The 20,792-nt window shown below is 31.4% G+C and overlaps 1 protein-coding gene across 1 annotated transcript; it reads right to left on the bottom strand.

The window, feature by feature from the left end:
• Positions 1–388: 388 nt before the first annotated feature.
• LOC139890865 (uncharacterized) lies at positions 389–1,394 on the bottom strand. Its single transcript, XM_071873796.1, has 2 exons — positions 843–1,394; positions 389–745 (listed from the first exon to the last, which is right to left on the bottom strand). Exons 1-2 carry the CDS (start codon positions 1,392–1,394, stop codon positions 389–391), a joined length of 909 nt encoding a protein of 302 aa, XP_071729897.1.
• Positions 1,395–20,792: the final 19,398 nt, after the last annotated feature.

The raw sequence follows: 20,792 nt of genomic DNA, 5'->3' as shown, positions 1-20,792 counted from the left end.
AGTGTAACAATACATTAATATGATACATATGTATTTAGTAAGGCGTTGTTATAAAGATAATCGTTATATATATCGTTTCGAGTTTCTTAACTTCGTAATCTCATTTTTATGTATATAACTCATTGTTAATATACCTAGTGAGATAATTACTTATCATAATATCATGTTAATTATATATATATATATCCATATATATATATCATCATATAGTTTTTACAAGTTTTAACGTTCGTGAATCGCCGGTCAACTCGGGTGGTCAATTGTCTACATGAAACTCATTTTAATTAATCAAGTCTTAACAAGTTTGATTGCTTAACATGTTGGAAACATTTAATCATGTAAATATCAATTTCATTTAATATATATAAATATGGAAAAGTTCAGGTCACTACATGCCTGACTCATGCTCTTCCTCCTCATTCCAAATAACCTTGATGTACCTTTCAGGGGTTGGGTCCCTTTCATCTTTTCTCTCCTCTCTCCTGTTCCAATCATGCTGTCCACCATGATGCACCTTTCCTTGCCAAGCGAAACACTTACTTGGATCATTCCTCCTATAATGTATACCTGGTAACAGATGGTTCAACTCGCCAGCTTTAATGTTAGCAATGATTTCCCTCATCAACGACTTACAACTATCAGTGTCATGCCCGTATTCCTCATGGTAATCACACCACCTATCACTTTGTAGTCCCTGCGGTGGAGGGTTAAAGGTTTCCTTAATAGGTTCAGTGAATAAGATCTCCTTTGGAGTTTTTAACGGTTTTCAATGATGAGTGGATGCCTGTCTAACGGTTTTTGATGACGGTAATTGTCATTCGGGTGATTATTACCCCGCCAACCATGTTGTTGTCGTTGATAACCATTATCATACCCACGTTGCCTCTGATAGTTTTCATTCCTGTTCTGCCCCCCATTCTGCTACCTATAATTCCTCTGGTAATTATCAACTCTTGGATGCCCATTTTACCAGCTCTCAAATGCTTCTTTTCAACAACCAATGCTTGGTGCAACGTTTTTGGGACATCATACCATAACGCATCAATCAAACTTGCAAAGCGACGCTGATCAAGACAAAATATGAAACCTGAAACAAGCTGAGACTCTGGTATATCAAGTATTTTTTGACACTCGATGGTGTAACGCTTCATGAAATTGCTTAAGGATTCATTTTGATGCATATTGATCTCATGCACATCAAGATGCGACAACGTGCAACTTCTTAGACTTTGGTATTGCATCACAAATTCAGCCATTAAATCAAGGAAACTGGTAATACTCTGTGGCGAAAGACTTACAAACCACTCTCGTGCCATCTTCTGCAATACCATCGGAAACATATGACACGCAGTTTCATCTTGCCAATGCTGCATTCTCATAACTCCCTCAAACATGGTAAGAAAGTCTTATAGGTCAGTTGTTCCATCATAAACACCGATGGACGGAATCCCCAAGTTTCTTGGTAATGGATTTTCTGCAATTCGAGTGATAAAGCACTGAGTTGACGCTGCCATTGCTGGCGGTTTGATGGCTTCATCCCCTGTAATCAAAGCGAACAAATTGTCCTCAGCCATTGCACGGATGGCGGGCTGTGCTAATTTTTGCTTATACCTTGATGGTGCCGTTTTGATCAAAATTCCATCTAACAACTTTCTTGCCATCTCCTCAGTCATAAAGAAATGCTCTTCTTCTTCCCCATAATCCCATTCATTCTCCACAAGTGTGTGTAGTAGTGCTTAATCTTTTATTTCAACTTTTAAATTTATAAAACCTTTATTTAATACACTTTAACACTCTAACAAGCAACAAAAGCCGATCAGATGTAGTATTTTAGGTTATCATCCTAAGAGAGCGTAGATGCGGATAAGAGTTGTTTTATTAAATAGTTTAATCCTTATTAAAGAATTAAAGATAGATTTTTATATTTTTTTTATAGGATAGATTCTTATCTCTTAGGAAAGAGATGCTTTTAAAGATAAACAAAATAATAAAACAAAACAAGGAATCGAAGATACAAAAAAATTTAAAATAAAAGCAGTTACATGAATGAATAACTCATACGGGAATCATATTAGGCAAGTTTCATAACTTATATTAACACAAAGCAGAATAATAATCGTAGACCAACTATTATCCTTAACAGGCTAAGCTAAGTGTTACAAATCATTCAATAGGTAGGACTTAAAGCATATGCTAGACACGTGATGTGCATGGCTAACATCTCAATTCTTCATATTTAATTCTATTACATGATACATATTAATCTTGTGATGAGGATTAACAGGCAAATAGACTGGCAAATTATATAAGCTATTAAACACTAAGTAGATCAACTCAAGTTACTAGGTGAATGTCAATTACTACTAAGTTCTCATGCAATCATTAATTAAACAAATCCAAACAAAGGATCTTCGATTAAGCCTAACAATATCAAACTCTATTATATAAGTGTAATTCAAATTAAACATATTTATCACTATTATGCTGTTTAACCTAGTTGCATGCAATTCAATTTGACAAGTTTGATGGACTAGATCTAAACAAGTAGCATGAATCGAATAATAGATCATCGGATTAAGTATTAATCAACCCTAAAATCATGTTATTTAATAATTAAGCATGGCAAACAAGTATATTAAAGCATAACAGATTCAAAACAATTCAAACATCATTACAGAAACTCGACCATACAGATCTGGAAAAGAACCAAAAACTGTACGTATTAAAGCACGAAGCCGGCAGCTTTATTCCATCCAAGTCGGCGGCTTGGATTGGTGAAGCCGTCGGCTTCATCTGATTCCCAGACGAAGTTTAGTTTTTGTCCACGTAATCACTATGAGCGTTTAGTTCATAGCAGAAGACGAACATAAACGATTAAAATAAATAAAACAATTTAAACAATAAGATAAAGATAGAATCATACCTCAAAAGGTAGATGAAAAGAACTTGAATAGATAACTTGAATAATTCTTGATTACAATGGAAAATAAATCTATTCTAAGGGTTTTAGAGAAAACCCTAAAAGAAAAACAGAACTAAAAAGTGTTGTATTAAGTTGTACATTGAAAACTGTAACATGAGCCCTCTATTTATACTATTTAGAATCGGTGGCCAAGCCGACGGCTTCAGGGTGAAGATGGCGGCTTCCTTGGGTCGGTGACTCCTTTTACAAGTTAACCTTGATCGGCAAGCACAAAACGCGTGACCGTCATAATAAGCCGGCGGCTTTGATAGCAGGCCGGCGGCTTCAGTGATCCGACAATCTTTTTTATTTTGTTTCCATTTTTACATGAACTTGGTCGATAAGTCGAGAAACCGTGTGAATTAGGCCGGCGGCTTCAGTGTGAAGCTGGCTGCTTTAACTGTATTTTGCTTGATCAACAAGTTCATCCAATTCTGCGAGCAATTCTAGAACATTCTGGTATATTCACACCAAAGCCGGCGGCTTCCTTGAACCCTGGTCAGCGACTTCATAGCCTTTTCTGCAATTTTCCTTGTTTTTGATCCTGTTTGATACATAACTTTGATAGAATCATTAGAATTACCTTTTTTCCCATTTTACCCATTTTAGTGTGTTTTAGGATTAAAATGTTCTCAAAATACTAAGATAACTCCTTAAAATGTTATCAAAAAACTGTATAATTTAGGAGTTACCAACGCGCTTAACTAATGGGCGGCCTACTATGCTCTGGACAGAAAATGCTAAAAACTGCCAAATATTGGTATCTTTTATGTTTTTTGATCTATTCTTCTGTATAAAAATGATGCTTTTATGCGTGTATCTCCTAGGATACACCATCAAACGTCTCTCATTTATTCTTTTGATGGTTACAAATATTATGTTATCTTTGTTGATCCTTTTACTCATTATATGTGGCTATATCCGCTTAAAAAGAAATCTAATACAAAACCTGTGTTTATTCGTTTCAAAGCTCTTGTTGAGAAACTTTTCTCTCGGGTCTATTAAAACTTTTTTCTCTGATAATGGTGGAGAATTTATTGCCTTAACTGAGTTTCTATCCCCTAATGGTATTTCTCATAAAATTTCACCACCACATACTCCCGTGTACAATGGATTTGTTGAACGCTGACATCGGCATATTGTCAAAATCGGCGTATCCTTGTTGACTCACGCCCAACTAACCACTGAATTTTGGTCCGTAGCCTCACCACTGCATCATATATAATTCATCGCTTACCCACTGCAACTCTCTCTAATAAAATTCCCTATGAATTTCATTTTGGTTCTCTTTCTACTTATCTTAAAATCCATAGCTTTGGTTGCCTCTACTACCCCAGGATTCGCCATATACCGCCCATAAACTTGACAATAGATCTTTACCTTGCGTTTTCATTTGGTACTCATCCACTCAAAGTGCGTATCATTGTCTTGATCCCACTACGAAGAAGATTTACACCTCACGTCATGTATGTTTTGTTGAGGATTCTTTTCTTTACCTATCCCTCCCCAAATCTTCCTCTATTTTGTTGCAATATACTTCTAATCAGTGGTGCTCTTTAAATGTTCCAATCTTACCTACTTCGTATATTGTTCCGCAGCCTAATCTCCCTACCTCTCCAAATACATCTTTCACGGGACCTACTCTAACACCTCCCTCATCGCCTATTACCACTTCTCATCCACTTGTCTCAGATTCTACTAACCTTTCTTCTGCCACAGAAATGTCTCACTCAGTTCCCCAACATACTGCACCTTCCACCATTACCACTCAATGTAACAATCGCATCTTTAAACCTAACCCCAAATATTCCAATTCTGCTACTCTAACCTCAGGTGCTCTTGAATCCATGAGTGTTTCCCAAGCCTTGCGTGATCTGTTATGGAAAGATGATATGGTTAGTGAATTATCTGCTCTTCATATGCTTCATATATGGGATCTTGTCCCGTCCAGTTCTACACCTAACATTGTTAAATGTAGATAGGTGTTCTGGGTTAAATACAAACCGGACGGTTTGGTTGAGCATTCTAGGGCACGCTTAGTTCATAAGGGTTTTCAACAACGTCCAGGTATTGATTATATAGATACTTTCAGTCCTGTGATCAAACCAGCCACCATACGCACTCTTTTATCTCTTACAATTACCAACAATTGGTCACTTCAGCACTTGAATATTAATAATGTCTTTTTTAATGGTACTCTCTATGAAGACGTATAAATGACTCAACTCTAGGATTTACTAATTCGGTTTTTCCTACTCATGTTTGCAACTTCTCAAAGCCATCTATGAGCTTAGCCAAGCTTTAGGAGCGTGGTGCACTGAACTCGCCACCTTTCTTCTTGGCTATAGGTTTAAGAGGTCTCTGGCAGATACATCGCTATTTATTAACACTTCACGGGACGCTCCAATTTATTTAATAGTTTATGTAAACGATATTGTGCTCACTAGTCCTGATCCGCGTGTATTGGATGATTTGTTACTTGTCTATCTCAGAAGTTTGCTCAAAACGATCTTGGGTCATCATCTTATTTCTTTGGGTTGACGTCATTCCGTCAGCACAAAGACTTTTCCTTAGTCAACAGAAATATATCGTCAACCTATTGGACCGGACTGGCATGCTATTTTCCAAACCAATAACCACTCCAACGGCCACGGGTTACTCTCTTCATTTGCAATCAGGCACTTTAGTAAATAATCCAACAGAATATCGTGCTATTTTTGGGAGCTTACAATATTTGTCCTTGACTCAGCCCGATGTTGCGTTATTAATAAATCGCCTCTTGCAATTTATGCAATCATCGTGAAGTAACCACTAGAGTGCATTGAAATGTGTCCTTCGATATCTTGCTCATTAGATCATGGTATTACTCTTTACTTCTTCTTTCGTCTCCATGCATTTTTTGATACGGTTTGGGGGCAATAAATATGATTATATATCTACTATGGGTCATATCACATTTCTTGGACGCAATACAATTAGTTAGACTTCTAGAAAACAAAGATTTGTTTCTCAATCTTCCACTGAGGTGGAATACAAAGCAGTAGCAGCTACTACATCTGAAGTTCTTTGGGGGCATGTTAGGAATAGTTAATATTGTATTTATTTTGTATATATCTTTTCCTTAGTTATAGAAGTTTGTTATGTTGTAGATCCTATTTTCTTGTTCTCCAAGATTCTATCCTCATATATAATGAATTCATATCTATCAATGAAACACATGGTTTGCTAACCTCCTTATAATTTTAGGTTACGTTTGATAAGATGGAATGATTAACGGTGGAATGCTTTAAATTTTGAATGATTCTAATGTTCTTATTGAACTTACATCTGAACGACGATAACCTGTCTGAGAATTATTCTAAGTGAATTATATAAATGATGTAATATTGATGTATTAATATATTTTAAATGAATAAATAAAAGAATAATAAGTATTTGATACGTTCTGTGACTATAATTTAGAAAATGATATTAAAGAAAACGGTGGTGTTGAATGGTAAAAATAGTATTTTAATAATAGATGATTCATATTGCTTAATGGTTCAAAATCATATATCATTTATATGTCAATAAAAAATGCACTGAATGCTAAACGATTCAGCATTAAATGCTTAAGTATTCAATTAAACGACAAATAAAATAGACCCTTATATTAAAAAAATTAATATTTATGAATAAATAAGATTATTTAATAAAAACGGTTATATGTGTGACGACCCGGAAATTTTCAACCAAATTTAAACTTTAATCTTTATATTATTCCGACATGATAAGCAAAGTTTGTTAAGTTAAATCTCAAGAATTTTAAACTGTGTTCATACATTCATTATAACCTCGACCAAATTCCGACGATTCACGAACCGTTATATATAGATAGATATGTATATGTATATATATATATATTATAACTTGAGAATATTAATAAAGTATTAAACGTATAATACTTTACACGAACGTATTTGTTTCAATATGATTTTCGACTAAATTAAAAAAATATATATTAAATGATTGAATTATCAGAAACATTGAATTATGATTACAAGTCTCTGTTGAGAGGTCCGCTATGATTTGAGAAAATCTATTCCTCTTAACGATATTCAGAATAATTTGTAAAGCTATTTATAAATAAAAACAAAAAATGTCATTTACGAAAGTTAGACAAAAGTTAGTGGAGAATTGGTTTCCATAATATTCTATTAATCTATTTTCAAACGTACAAAGACGTTTTCAGTTAAAAAAAACTTTATTATTAAAACGTATATAACTTTTATAAATATCTAGAATCACTTTTGACAACTCATTACTTAACCAGTATAATAAATATAACGATATTTATATTTTATTTCATTAAATATATATAACGATTTAAATTAATATTATATATATTTATACGCGTATTATACATACATAGTTTTTATACTTTTACTATACTTTAACTTTACCTTTACTTTACTTTTACTTTACTTTAACTTTAATAATTCACTTTAATAATTCATACTTTAATAATTCACTTTAATAATTTATACTTTAATAATTCATACTTTAATAATTCACTTTAATAATTCATACTTTAATAATTCACTTTAATAATTCAAAAATCTATTATAAATAAAATTCAATAGGTTTCATTATTTTATAGAAACTTGAAAATATATTTGCTCTGTATTATTTCAAGATATTATTAGTATACATAAAATATTACGACGGAGTGCTGTCCGAGTGATTTCAAAATAGTTTTTTTTTAATGAGCCGAAGCTAAGGAAATTATGGGTTATAGCTATGGAGGTGATGGGTATGGTTCATGGGTATGCTCGTGAGGTCAATCTAGTGTTTATCATCTCCGTTGCATCTACGTACTTTCCTGCAATATTGAATCTCAATATTGATACGTTCGTGAATCCGAGGCCAACCTTGCACTTGTTAAATGACGTTATATGTATTTTTACTACGAAATACAGTATTGTGAGTTTCATTTGCTCCCTTTTATATATATTTTTGGGACTGAGAATACATGCGCTGTTTTTATAAATGTTTTACGAAATAGGCACAAGTACTAAAACTAATTCTACGTGGGTTTAAATCAGAAATATACCCTTAGCTTGGTAACATTAAACTACTTGTCTATGTACGGTAGGCGCGAATCCTAAAGATAGATCTATTGGGCCTGACAAACCCCATCCTAACTATGGGATGCTTTAGTACTTCGAGGTTATTTTAAACACACCTGATCTGGTGTACTTCAGAGGGTAAAACATGAACGTTAAGGCTTGTTACCGGGTGCTTACAACTTATAGAATACTTTTATACACTTGCGAGTGTACATATATTTATAAACGGAAATCTTGTGGTCTATTAATATATTGAAATGATTGTTATGATAAACCTATGAACTCACCAACCTTTTGGTTGACACTTTAAAGCATGTTTATTCTCAGGTATTAAAGAAATATTCCGCTGTGCATTAGCTCATTTTAAGGATATTACTTGGAGTCATTCATGGCATATTTTGAAAGACGTTGCATTCGAGTCATTGAGTTCATCAAGATTATTATTAAATCAATTATAGTTGGATGTATTATGAAATGGTGTGCATGCCGTCAACTTTCGTTGTAAAGAAAGTTTGTCTTTTAAAAACGAATGCAATGTTTGTAAAATGTATCATATAGAGGTCAAATACCTCGCGATGTAATCAACTATTGTGAATCGTTTATAATGTATATGAACGGGTCCTTTCGGTTGGTATCAGAGCGGTGGTCTTAGCGAACCAGGTCTGCATTAGTGTGTCTAACTGATAGTCGTTAGGATGCATTAGCGAGTCTGGACTTCGACCGTGTCTGCATGTCAAAAGTTTTGCTCATCATTTTTGTCAGAAATTACCTGCTTATCATTCTTAGTCTAGACACATCTTATTGCATTGATTGCATGAATAGTGTATAGACAAAATTCATATCTTAGCGTATCTGCTAATTCATATCTTAGCGTATCTGTTACTGTAAACTTTGCCTAACATATTCCGTAAATTCCTCCGTAATCTAAGAAACCTTTTGCTCTATATAATTAGAATACCACCCGATAGCCGGAAAATCATTTCATATCAAAAAATTCTTTATTCAATCGTACGAAATGGAATTCGTCATTAGTTCAAGTCCCTCGGATTCCGAAATGGAATCCCACTCAAGTTCCGAAAGCAGTGTGACCGGAATGGATCAACCAATTAGTCATCATCTATTCTGGATGAATTGGGGATGGGTTCGTAGCCTCCTTAATCATTGGAGACAAGAAAAAGGTGATCCCTTCCATCCACCACATTGCCCTCTTGGCGATGAACCTGAAGCACTTACCGGCGAACCTGTTCGAGACACCATTTTCTCACTCATTGCTAGAGTATCTCGTCATGATTATATACTATCCCATATTGCAAATCTTATTCATCCGCTCGTTCCAACCACCAATCATCCTGGTGTACTAGCAGAAATTAACTAACTTCGCGCCCGAGTAGTGGTTTTGGAACACATGGTGCAAGGATTACAAACACCATCAGCAGCACCAGCAGCATAACCAATACCGCCAGTAACATCCACATCGCAAGCCTCAATACCACAAGCTTCAGCAGCATCACCAGCAGTTACCGGCAGTATCATCAATAATATCTTCAGCACCACCATCACCGTCAGTACTGTCAGCATCATCAGCACTAGCAGCACCTATAACATCACAAGTTCCGTCAGTTCAAGAATCACCGTGGACGTCATCATTGATCAACAACGAGTATTTTGTATCAACGAGTTATGAAGTATTAACTCATTCTTCTGAAGAAATTATATATATATTTTATATATATGAATGCTGAAACTATAAAAATCTTTCGTACTAAGCTATTGAATATGAATTGAAAAAGGGTAGATACTACTCAGTTAAATTCATATTACTAATATGCTATGATGTACATCCTTTGTTAACAACCTAACCATCGTAACTACAATCTTTGATTCAATTAAATGAATTCGGTTTCATAATAAACCAAGTGTATCATTCAATAACATGTTTGATTTTACACTTTCATCTTCAATGTACTCGAAACTTACTGGAAAACAACATTCGTATCTTGTGAAGTTAGCAAGAGTTCTACGAGCATCAGCATAATTCACTAAGGAAATATCTATAAGAAAAAATATTGAAGTATTGATTACATTAGCGAAATACTCCGCGAAGATTATGTAATCTCTAATGTTTTAGAGATTATTCTTTACTAATCCAAGCCGAAAATCAAATGAGCTTAATATGATATTAACTCATTAAATCTGTATTACATCTGAAGAAAATATACATACATATATTTTCATAAAGACTGTAATGAAAAATTCTTGTTCAAAATATTATTTGTGACATTTTTTTTAACGGGTAGGTAATACCCGAGAGATATATAAATGCACAATTAATATATTACATTCTTCGATTCTAATTCAGTAAATCATCAACTATACTCCCTATTTTCACAACAGTATACCTTCTTTTATAAGAAATCAAAACAACCATACTCATTCAAATTCAATCACCTATTCTGATTTTTGAAATCTCAGAATGCAACTCGAGATATAACAAAACCATCACTCTTAGATTCCTATATCTTTCAAAGCTATACTTTGACTTCAAAACTGTGTTAGAACATCATATGTATTAACGATTACAATATGTGCTCAAACCCTTCGAAATTCCTGAAGACACTTCAACTAAGGAACAATCGAGATGATGATCCAACCACATGTTACCCACAGTTATACACCTGTAAAACTTTCGAACCCAAAGTCATAGTTTAACACGTACACGCGTTGAATTCTTTAGCATTTATTAGCAAAAACAACCTTACGATTCTTTTCAAAGTAGCCAGTTTTGTTACAGCTCCAACAAGTCAACTTCGACTTTTTAGTAAAACTAATTTTATTATAACTTCGATAGATACGCTGCCCTTTCACAATCTTACTGGGGAACCTTTCATATCTCACCACATTAGCAGTAAACTTATCAACAACTTCATTAACCTTCAACTTAAACCTCTCCGAAAAGTCACTATACTTTTTCATTGAAACTCCATCTCTTACTCATCCGCATCTTGCAACAAGAATTGCCATACCAATTATTGAGAATCAGCAATCAGTATTTTGAAACCTCGCAGCATGTCTACATCAACAATTACATATACACACAACGTCTACCTCCAAGACTTACATTCTTTGAATGAGAAATTTCTGAAAAACACCCTAAACTGCGAACCAGTTCTCGAAATTTTGAAAAATGCTGATGAAGCAGCAAAAACTGTAAACGACCTTAACAGTAAAAAGTTGGATGATAAAAGATAGTATATTGGCAAAGCTCAGAAAAAGAGAAGGTTTGGAACTAGAAAACGGATTGAGCAAAGTATGAAGGAGGCTGTGGACAAATCACAAAGGCTGAACCTGCCTTTAAAGAATCCAAATGATTCAGTACTTGCTGAAGTCATTAACGAATACCTTGCTCCTGACTCCAAACCCCTGCGAACAATATCCTTCATCATCCTCTGATATTAGACATTCTAAGATATCATCGTATCTTTCATTATAAATATCATCCATACTTCTGAATATATTTTTATAATTATTCTTATCTGAAATCATTTACCTCTTCGCGCTATCTGTATTATATCATAAAAGAAACTATTTTAGTTTCAAAATTCTGAAACATTTGAGTTTAAAATAGGAATATTCTTGAAGAAGTGTTGGGAGCTGAAGCATGAGTTAGTATAATATAATGACACTTGATCAACGTGATTATATTACAGTAATTCATGTTGAGTTTCTAAATGGAACATGATGATTCACAGATCATAATGTCATCATGTGCTATGTTACACGACTCTTGTATTCTCTTTAATCTCTAAATATCAAGAAAATATTTCTTGATGATTCGGCCTTTTCCGAGGTATTCTGGTAATTTGACAAGTCAAGATCGTGCCATTACAATTTCCTTCCTAAAACATTAACAATGTTCATTCCAAAATTTATATCTGCGAATTCTGGACCATTACAAGCGGTGCTTAATCGCAAGAAGAAGAAACAAAAGGACAAAGCTCCGAACTAGAATTAGGAGTATAAATCATCGCAAATAGAAGAGAACATTAACTGTGGATGGCAATGATTATAGAAGAAGCAAGGAATTTCAAATATAAGGGAAGATATAAAACCCAACAACAACCCAGAAATCACAAACCGTATATATCAATGCATATAGCAAAATAAAGACACGAGAGAACTAAAAACACTATAAAACCAGGAGTATAGTAGAAGTAAATAGATTCTTTTGGAGGCAGATGAAAAAGAAGAGCGACAGATATGAAAGTGAGGAGTATATCAAGAATCAGCACTGGATGAAGCATATTGACAAATACTTTAAAATATGAGTTGAGAAGGTGTGAGTTGTGAGAAAACAAATGAGGTGGATTTATAGTGAAATATCCGACAAAGAAATCAAAATGGATTATCGCATTAATTCGAAGAGGATCATAATTTCCTTAATCGCCGAATAATCAAATCCAATATAGATTACAAAGATTTTCTTTTCGGAGATCAATCGTGATGACGTCAAAAGATACGACGAATCACTATTATCTTATTTTATTCATTTACGATAACTTCACTCACACGCTTCGAGTAATCGAATTATTTTATCCATTCTTCTTGAACATGATAAAACTATGTAATCGTTATAATAACATTCTCATTGTTAGTCATAACGACCTCTATCAAATTTCGGGGACGAAATTTCTTTAACGGGTAGGTACTGTGACGACCCGGAAATTTTCAACCAAATTTAAACTTTAATCTTTATATTATTCCGACATGATAAGCAAAGTTTGTTAAGTTAAATCTCAACAATTTTAAACTGTGTTCATACATTCATTATAACCTCGACCAAATTCCGATGATTCACGAACCGTTATATATAGATAGATATGTATATGTATATATATATATATATATATATATATATATATATATATATATATATATATATATATTATAACTTGAGAATATTAATAAAGTATTAAACGTATAATACTTTACACGAACATATTTGTTTTAATATGATTTTCGACTAAATTAAAAATATATATATTAAATGATTGAATTATCAGAAACATTGAATTATGATTACAAGTCTCTGTTGAGAGGTCCACTATGATTTGAGAAAATCTATTCCTCTTAACGATATTCAGAATAATCTGTAAAGCTATTTATAAATAAAAACAAAAAGTGTCATTTACGAAAGTTTGACAAAAGTTAGTGGAAAATTGGTTTCCATAATATTCTATTAATCTATTTTCAAACGTACAAAGACGTTTTCAGTTTAAAAAAAGAACTTTATTATTAAAACGTATATAACTTTTATAAATATCTAGAATCACTTTTGACAACTCATTACTTAACCAGTATAATAAATATAACGATATTTATATTTTATTTCATTAAATATATATAACGATTTAAATTAATATTATATATATTTATACGCGTATTATACATACATAGTTTTTATACTTTTACTATACTTTAACTTTACCTTTACTTTACTTTTACTTTACTTTAACTTTAATAATTCACTTTAATAATTCATACTTTAATAATTCACTTTAATAATTCATACTTTAATAATTCACTTTAATAATTCACTTTAATAATTCATACTTTAATAATTCACTTTAATAATTTATACTTTAATAATTCACTTTAATAATTCAAAAATCTATTATAAATAAAATTCAATAGGATTCATTATTTCATAGAAACTTGAAAATATATTTCTCTAAACTCTCTCAATCGATTTATATATATATATATATATATATATATATATATATATATATATATATATATATATATATATATATATATATATATATATATATATATATATATATATATATATATATATATATATATATATATATATATATATATATATATATATATATATATATATATATATTTGCTCTGTATTATTTTAAGATATTATTAGTATACATAAAATATTACGACGGAGTGCTGTCCGAGTGATTTCAAAATAGTTTTTTTTGAATGAGTCGAAGCTAAGGAAATTATGGGTTATAGCTATGGAGGTGATGGGTATGGTTCATGGGTATGCTCGTGAGGTCAATCTAGTGTTTATCATCTCCGTTGCATCTACGTACTTTCCTGCAATATTGAATCCCAATATTGATACGTTCGTGAATCCGAGGCCAACCTTGCACTTGTTAAATGACGTTATATGTATTTTTACTACGAAATACAGTATTGTGAGTTTCATTTGCTCCCTTTTATATATATTTTTGGGACTGAGAATACATGCGCTGTTTTTATAAATGTTTTACGAAATAGGCACAAGTACTAAAACTAATTCTACGTGGGTTTAAACCAGAAATATACCCTTAGCTTGGTAACATTAAACTACTTGTCTATGTACGGTAGGCGCGAATCCTAAAGATAGATCTATTGGGCCTGACAAACCCCATCCTGACTATGGGATGCTTTAGTACTTCGAGGTTATTTTAAACACACCTGATCTGGTGTACTTCAGAGGGTAAAACATGAACGTTAAGGAACAACTTATAGAATACTTTTATACACTTGCAATTATATATATATATATATATATATATATATATATATATATATATATATATATATATATATATATATTACGGAAATCTTGTGGTCTATTAATATATTGAAATGATTGTTATGATAAACCTATGAACTCACCAACCTTTTGGTTGACACTTTAAAGCATGTTTATTCTCAGGTATTAAAGAAATCTTCTGCTGTGCATTAGCTCATTTTAAGGATATTACTTGGAGTCATTCATGGCATATTTTGAAAGACGTTGCATTCGAGTCATTGAGTTCATCAAGATTATTATTAAACCAATTATAGTTGGATGTATTATAAAATGGTGTGCATGCCGTCAACTTTCATTGTAAAGAAAGTTTGTCTTTTAAAAACGAATGCAATGTTTGTAAAATGTATCATATAGAGGTGAAATACCTCGCGATGTAATCAACTATTGTGAATCGTTTATAATGTATATGAACGGGTCCTTTCAATATGATTGTGACTACACATACCTTAGGACTTTAGAACCAAATATTTTTTTAACCTTTACTACTTGTTACTGCCAACTGTAGTGACCAGAACTTTTCCATAATTTTATATTAAATAAAAACTATATTTACATGATTAAATATTTCCAATATATTAAGCAATCAAACTTGTTAAGACTTGATTAATTGAAATGAGTTTTATGTAGACAATTGACCACCCAAGTTGACTGGTGATTCACGAACGATAAAACTTGTAAAAAACGACATGATGATATATATATGGACATATATATGGTTAACATGAGATTATGATAAGTAAGTATCTCACTAAGAATATTAACAATGTGTGATATACATAAAAAATGAGATTATTGAATTTTGAAGCTCGAAACGATATACATAACGATTATCGTTATAACAACGTCTTACTAAATACATATGAATCATATTAAGATATTGATACACTATATTTAACATGATAAAATGATAATTATATATATCATTAAGTAAGTTAACAATGAACTACATAGGTAAAACAAGACTACTAACTTAAGAATTGCGAAACAAGACATATATGTAACGATTATCATTGTAACGACATTTTAATGTATATATATCATATTAAGATATATTCATACATTATAATATCATGATAATGTAATAATTTAACATCTCATTAGATATAATAAACAATGGGTTAACAACATTAAATGAGATCGTTAACTTAAAGGTTTCAAAATAACACTTACATATAACGACTAACGATGACTTAACGACTCAGTTAATATGTATATACATGTAGTGTATTAAGATGTATTTGTACACTTTTGAAAGACTTCATGACACATATCAAAGTACTTCTACTTAACAAAAATGCTTACAATTAATACTCATTCATTCTCATCAACAATTCTACTCGTATGCACCCGTATTCGTACTCGTACAATACACAGCTCCTAGATGTACATACTATTGGTATATACACTTCAATGATCAGATCTTAGAAGCCCTTAATGAGTCATTAAACAAGTGGGAACCATTCTTTGTAATCTAGTATGAATTATTTAGCAAGATTACAAAAATATTATTAATTATTCATGACTTATTTACAAGAAAACAAACTTACATATCATTTATATCTAATCCATATATCATGACCTAAAACACATACAAACACCTTCATTCTTCAATTTTATTCATCTAATTGAACTCTCTCAAGTTCTATCTTCAAGTTCTAAGTGTTCTTCTTAAATTCTATAAGTTCTAGTTTCATAAAATCAAGAATACTTTCAAGTTTGCAAGTATACTTCCAAGCTTTCTAATCCATTCCAAGTAATCATCTAAGATCAATAAACCTTTGTTACTTACTAGGTTATCATTATAATTCAAGGTAATACTCATATTCAAACTTTGATTCAATTTCTATAACTATAACTATCTTAATTCGAGTAGAAAATCTTACTTGAACTTGTTTTTGTGTCATGATTCTACTTCAAGAACTTCCAAGCCATCCAAGATCCTTTGAAGCTCTATATTATTTCTTGTTATTTCTAGTAAGTTAACCTACTATACTTGAGGTAGTAATGGTGTTCATAACATCATTCGATTCATATATATAAAACTATCTTTTTCGAAGATTATAACTTGTAATCACTAGAACATAGTTTAGTTAATTCTAAACTTGTTTGCAAACAAAGTTAATCCTTCTAACTTAACTTTTAAAATCAACCCAACACATGTTCTATATCTATATGATATGCTAACTTAATGATTTAAAACCTGGAAACACGAAGAACACCGAAAAATCGGACATACGCCGTCGTAGTGAAACCGTGGACTGTTTTGGGTTAGATAATTAAAAACTATGATAAATTTTGATTTAAAAATTGTCCCTCTGGGAAAATTATTATTTTTATGAACATGAAACTATATCCAAAAATCATGGTTAAACTCAAAGTGGAAGTATGTTTTTCAAAATGGTCATCAAGATGTCGTTCTTTCAACTGAAATGACTACCTCTGACAAAAATGACTTGTAACTTGTATTTCTGACAATAAACTTATACTTTTTCTGTTTAGTTACATAAATTTCAGTTCATTATGAAACCATAGCAATTGGATTCACTCAAAACGGATTTAAAACGAAGAAGTTATGGGTAAAACAAAATTGGATAATTTTTCTTGTTGTAGCTACGTGAAATTTGTAACAAATCTATACTAACCATAACTTAACAAACTTATATTGTTTTATACATGTACTCTAACATATTATGTAACCTTGATAGACCATAGACACGTATGCAATGTTTTGACATATCATATTGACGTCATCTATATATATTATTTGGAACAACCATAGACACTCTATATGCGGTAATGATCGAGTTAGCTATACAGGGTTGAGGTTGATTCCAAAATAATATATATACTTTGAGTTGTGATCGAGTCTAAGACTTGTATGCACTAGGTCGTGGATTGATTCGAGATAATATATATATTGATTTATTTCTGTACTACTAACTGCGGACAATTATTTATAGACTACAAACGTTGGACTGTCAACTTAACAAACTTAAATCGTTAAAATGTAATAAAATACGGTATAATCATATTTTGATCATACTTTGATATGTATGTATATATTTGTTATAGGTTCGTGAATCGACCCGTGGCCAAGTCTTATTTTCCGACGAAGTGAAAATACGTGAAAGTGAGTTATAGTCCCATTTTTACTATCTAATATTTTTGGGATGAGAATACATGCAGTTTTGTAAATGTTTTACAAAATAGACACAAGTACTTGAAATTACATTCTATGTTGGATTATAAATACCGAATATCACCCTTTTAGCTTGGTAGCCTAAGAATTAGGGAACAGACACCCTAATTGATGCGAATCCTAAAGGTAGATCTACGGGCACTAACTCCCCCATTCTGGAAAATGGTATGATTTAGTACTTCGAGTTATTAATACAGATGGATTTATATTTTGGGGATATTCTATATGCATTTTGTTAATGTTGGTTACCAGGTGTTCAACATATGAATGGTTTTTATGCAGTTCGCATGTTATTGAAAAATGGAAATGGAAATCTTGTGGTCTATTATTACGATTTGATAAATATATAGGGTTAAACCTATAACTCACCAACATTTTTTTGTTGACTTTTAAGAATGTTTATTCTCAGGTGATTATTAAGAGCTTCCGCTGTTGCATGCTAATTTAAGGACAAGAATTGGAGTCAGCATGCTTGTAATATATTTTTTTAAAACTGCATTCGGTGATTTAAATCGATGTGTAATATTGTTGTAAACCAATATGTAATATTCGTGTGTAAAATGTTATCTTTTAGATTATCATTACTTGATAATCTACGTTATGGTTCTTGAACCTTTATTAATAAAATAAAGGTTATGGTTTGTTTTTAAATAAAACTAATGAAGTATTTGAAAAACGTCTCATATAGGTGTAGTGACCCGAACTTTTCCATGTTTATATATATTAATTGAGATTGATATTTACATGACTAAATGTTTCCAACGTGTTAAGCAATCAAACTTGTTAAGACTTGATTAATTGAAAGAGGTTTCATATAGACAATTGACCACCCAAGTTGACCGGTGATTCACGAACGTTAAAACTTGTAAAAATTATACGATGACATATATATGGTTATATATATAGTTAACATGATTTTATTATAAGTAAATATCTCATTAGGTATTTTAACAATGAGTTATATACATAAAAATGAGACTATTAAATTAAGAAACTCGAAAACGATATATATAACGATTATATTTATAACAACGTCTTACTAGGTACATATGAATCATATTAAGATATTGATACACTTGGTTAATTATGTTAAACGATAAGTAATAATATCATTAAGTGTATTAACAATGAACTACATATGTAAAAATAAGACTACTAACTTAATGATTTCGAAACGAGACATATATGTAACGATTATCGTTGTAACGACATTTAACTGTATATATATCATACTAAGATATATTATATATCATAATATCATGATAATGTAACAATTTAACATCTCATTTGATATAATAAACAATGGGTTAACAACATTTAACAAGATCGTTAACCTAAAGGTTTCAAAACAACATTTACTTGTAACGACTAACGATGACTTAACGACTCAGTTAAAATGTATATACATGTAGTGTTTTAATATGTATTCATACATTTTTGAAAGACTTCAAGACACTTATCAAAATACTTCTACTTAATAAAAATGCTTACAATTACATCCTCGTTCAGTTTCATCAACAATTCTACTCGTATGCACCCGTATTCGTACTCGTACAATACACAGCTTTTAGATGTATATACTATTGGTATATACACTCCAATGATCAGCTCTTAGCAGCCCATGTGAGTCACCTAACACATGTGGTAACCATCATTTGACAACTAGCATGAAATATCTCATAAAATTACAAAAATATGAGTAATCATTCATGACTTATTTACATGAAAACAAAATTACATATCCTTTATATCTAATCCATATACCAACAACCAAAAACACCTACAAACACTTTCATTCTTCAATTTTCTTCATCTAATTGATCTCTCTCAAGTTCCATCTTCAAGTTCTAAGTGTTCTTCATAAATTTCATAAGTATAGTTTCATAAAAATCAAGAATACTTCCAAGTTTGCAAGTCTACTTCCAAGCTTTCTAATCCATTCCAAGTAATCATCTAATATCAAGGAACCTTTGTTATTTACAGTAGGTTATCTTTCTAATTCAAGGTAATATTCATATTCAAACTTTGATTCAATTTCTACAACTATAACAATCTTATTTCGAGAGAAAATCTTACTTGAACTGTTTTCGTGTCATGATTCTGCTTCAAGAACTTTCAAGCCATCCAAGGATCCTTTGAAGCTAGATCCATTTTTCTCATTTCCAGTAGTTTTATCCAGAAAACTTGAGGTAGTAATGATGTTCATAACATCATTCAATTCATACATATAAAGCTATCTTATTCGAAGGTTTAAACTTGTAATCACTAGAACATAGTTTAGTTAATTCTAAACTTGTTCGCAAACAAAAGTTAATCCTTCTAACTTGACTTTTAAAATCAACTAAACACATGTTCTATATCTATATGATATGCTAACTTAATGATTTAAAACCTGGAAACACGATGAACACCATAAAATCGGATATACGCCGTCGTAGTGAAACCGGGGGCTGTTTTGGTTTGGATAATTAAAAACTATGATAAACTTTTATTTAAAAGTTGTTCTCCTGAGAAAATGATTTTTCATATGAACATAAAACTATATCTAAAAATCTTGGTTAAACTCAAAGTGAAAGTATGTTTTTCAAAATGGTCATCAAGATGTCGTTCTTTCGACGGAAATGACTACCTCTTTAGTAATTGACATGTAACTTAAATTTTTGACTATAAACCTATACTTTTTCTGTTTGGATTCTTAAATTAGAGTTCAATATGAAACCATAGCAATTTGATTCACTCAAAACGGATTTAAAATGAAGAAGTTATGGGTAAAACAAGATTGGATATTTTTGATCTTTTTAGCTACGGGAAATGTTTAACAAATCTATACAAATCACATCCTAGCTAACTTATATTGTATTATACATGTATTCTAATATATTATGTAATCTTGGGATACCATAGACATGTATGCAAATGTTT

This window comes from Rutidosis leptorrhynchoides, chromosome 1 (genome assembly GCF_046630445.1).
Source record: "Rutidosis leptorrhynchoides isolate AG116_Rl617_1_P2 chromosome 1, CSIRO_AGI_Rlap_v1, whole genome shotgun sequence".
Classification (NCBI taxonomy): Eukaryota; Viridiplantae; Streptophyta; class Magnoliopsida; order Asterales; family Asteraceae; genus Rutidosis; species Rutidosis leptorrhynchoides.
This window is presented reverse-complemented; position numbering and strand designations above follow the sequence as displayed.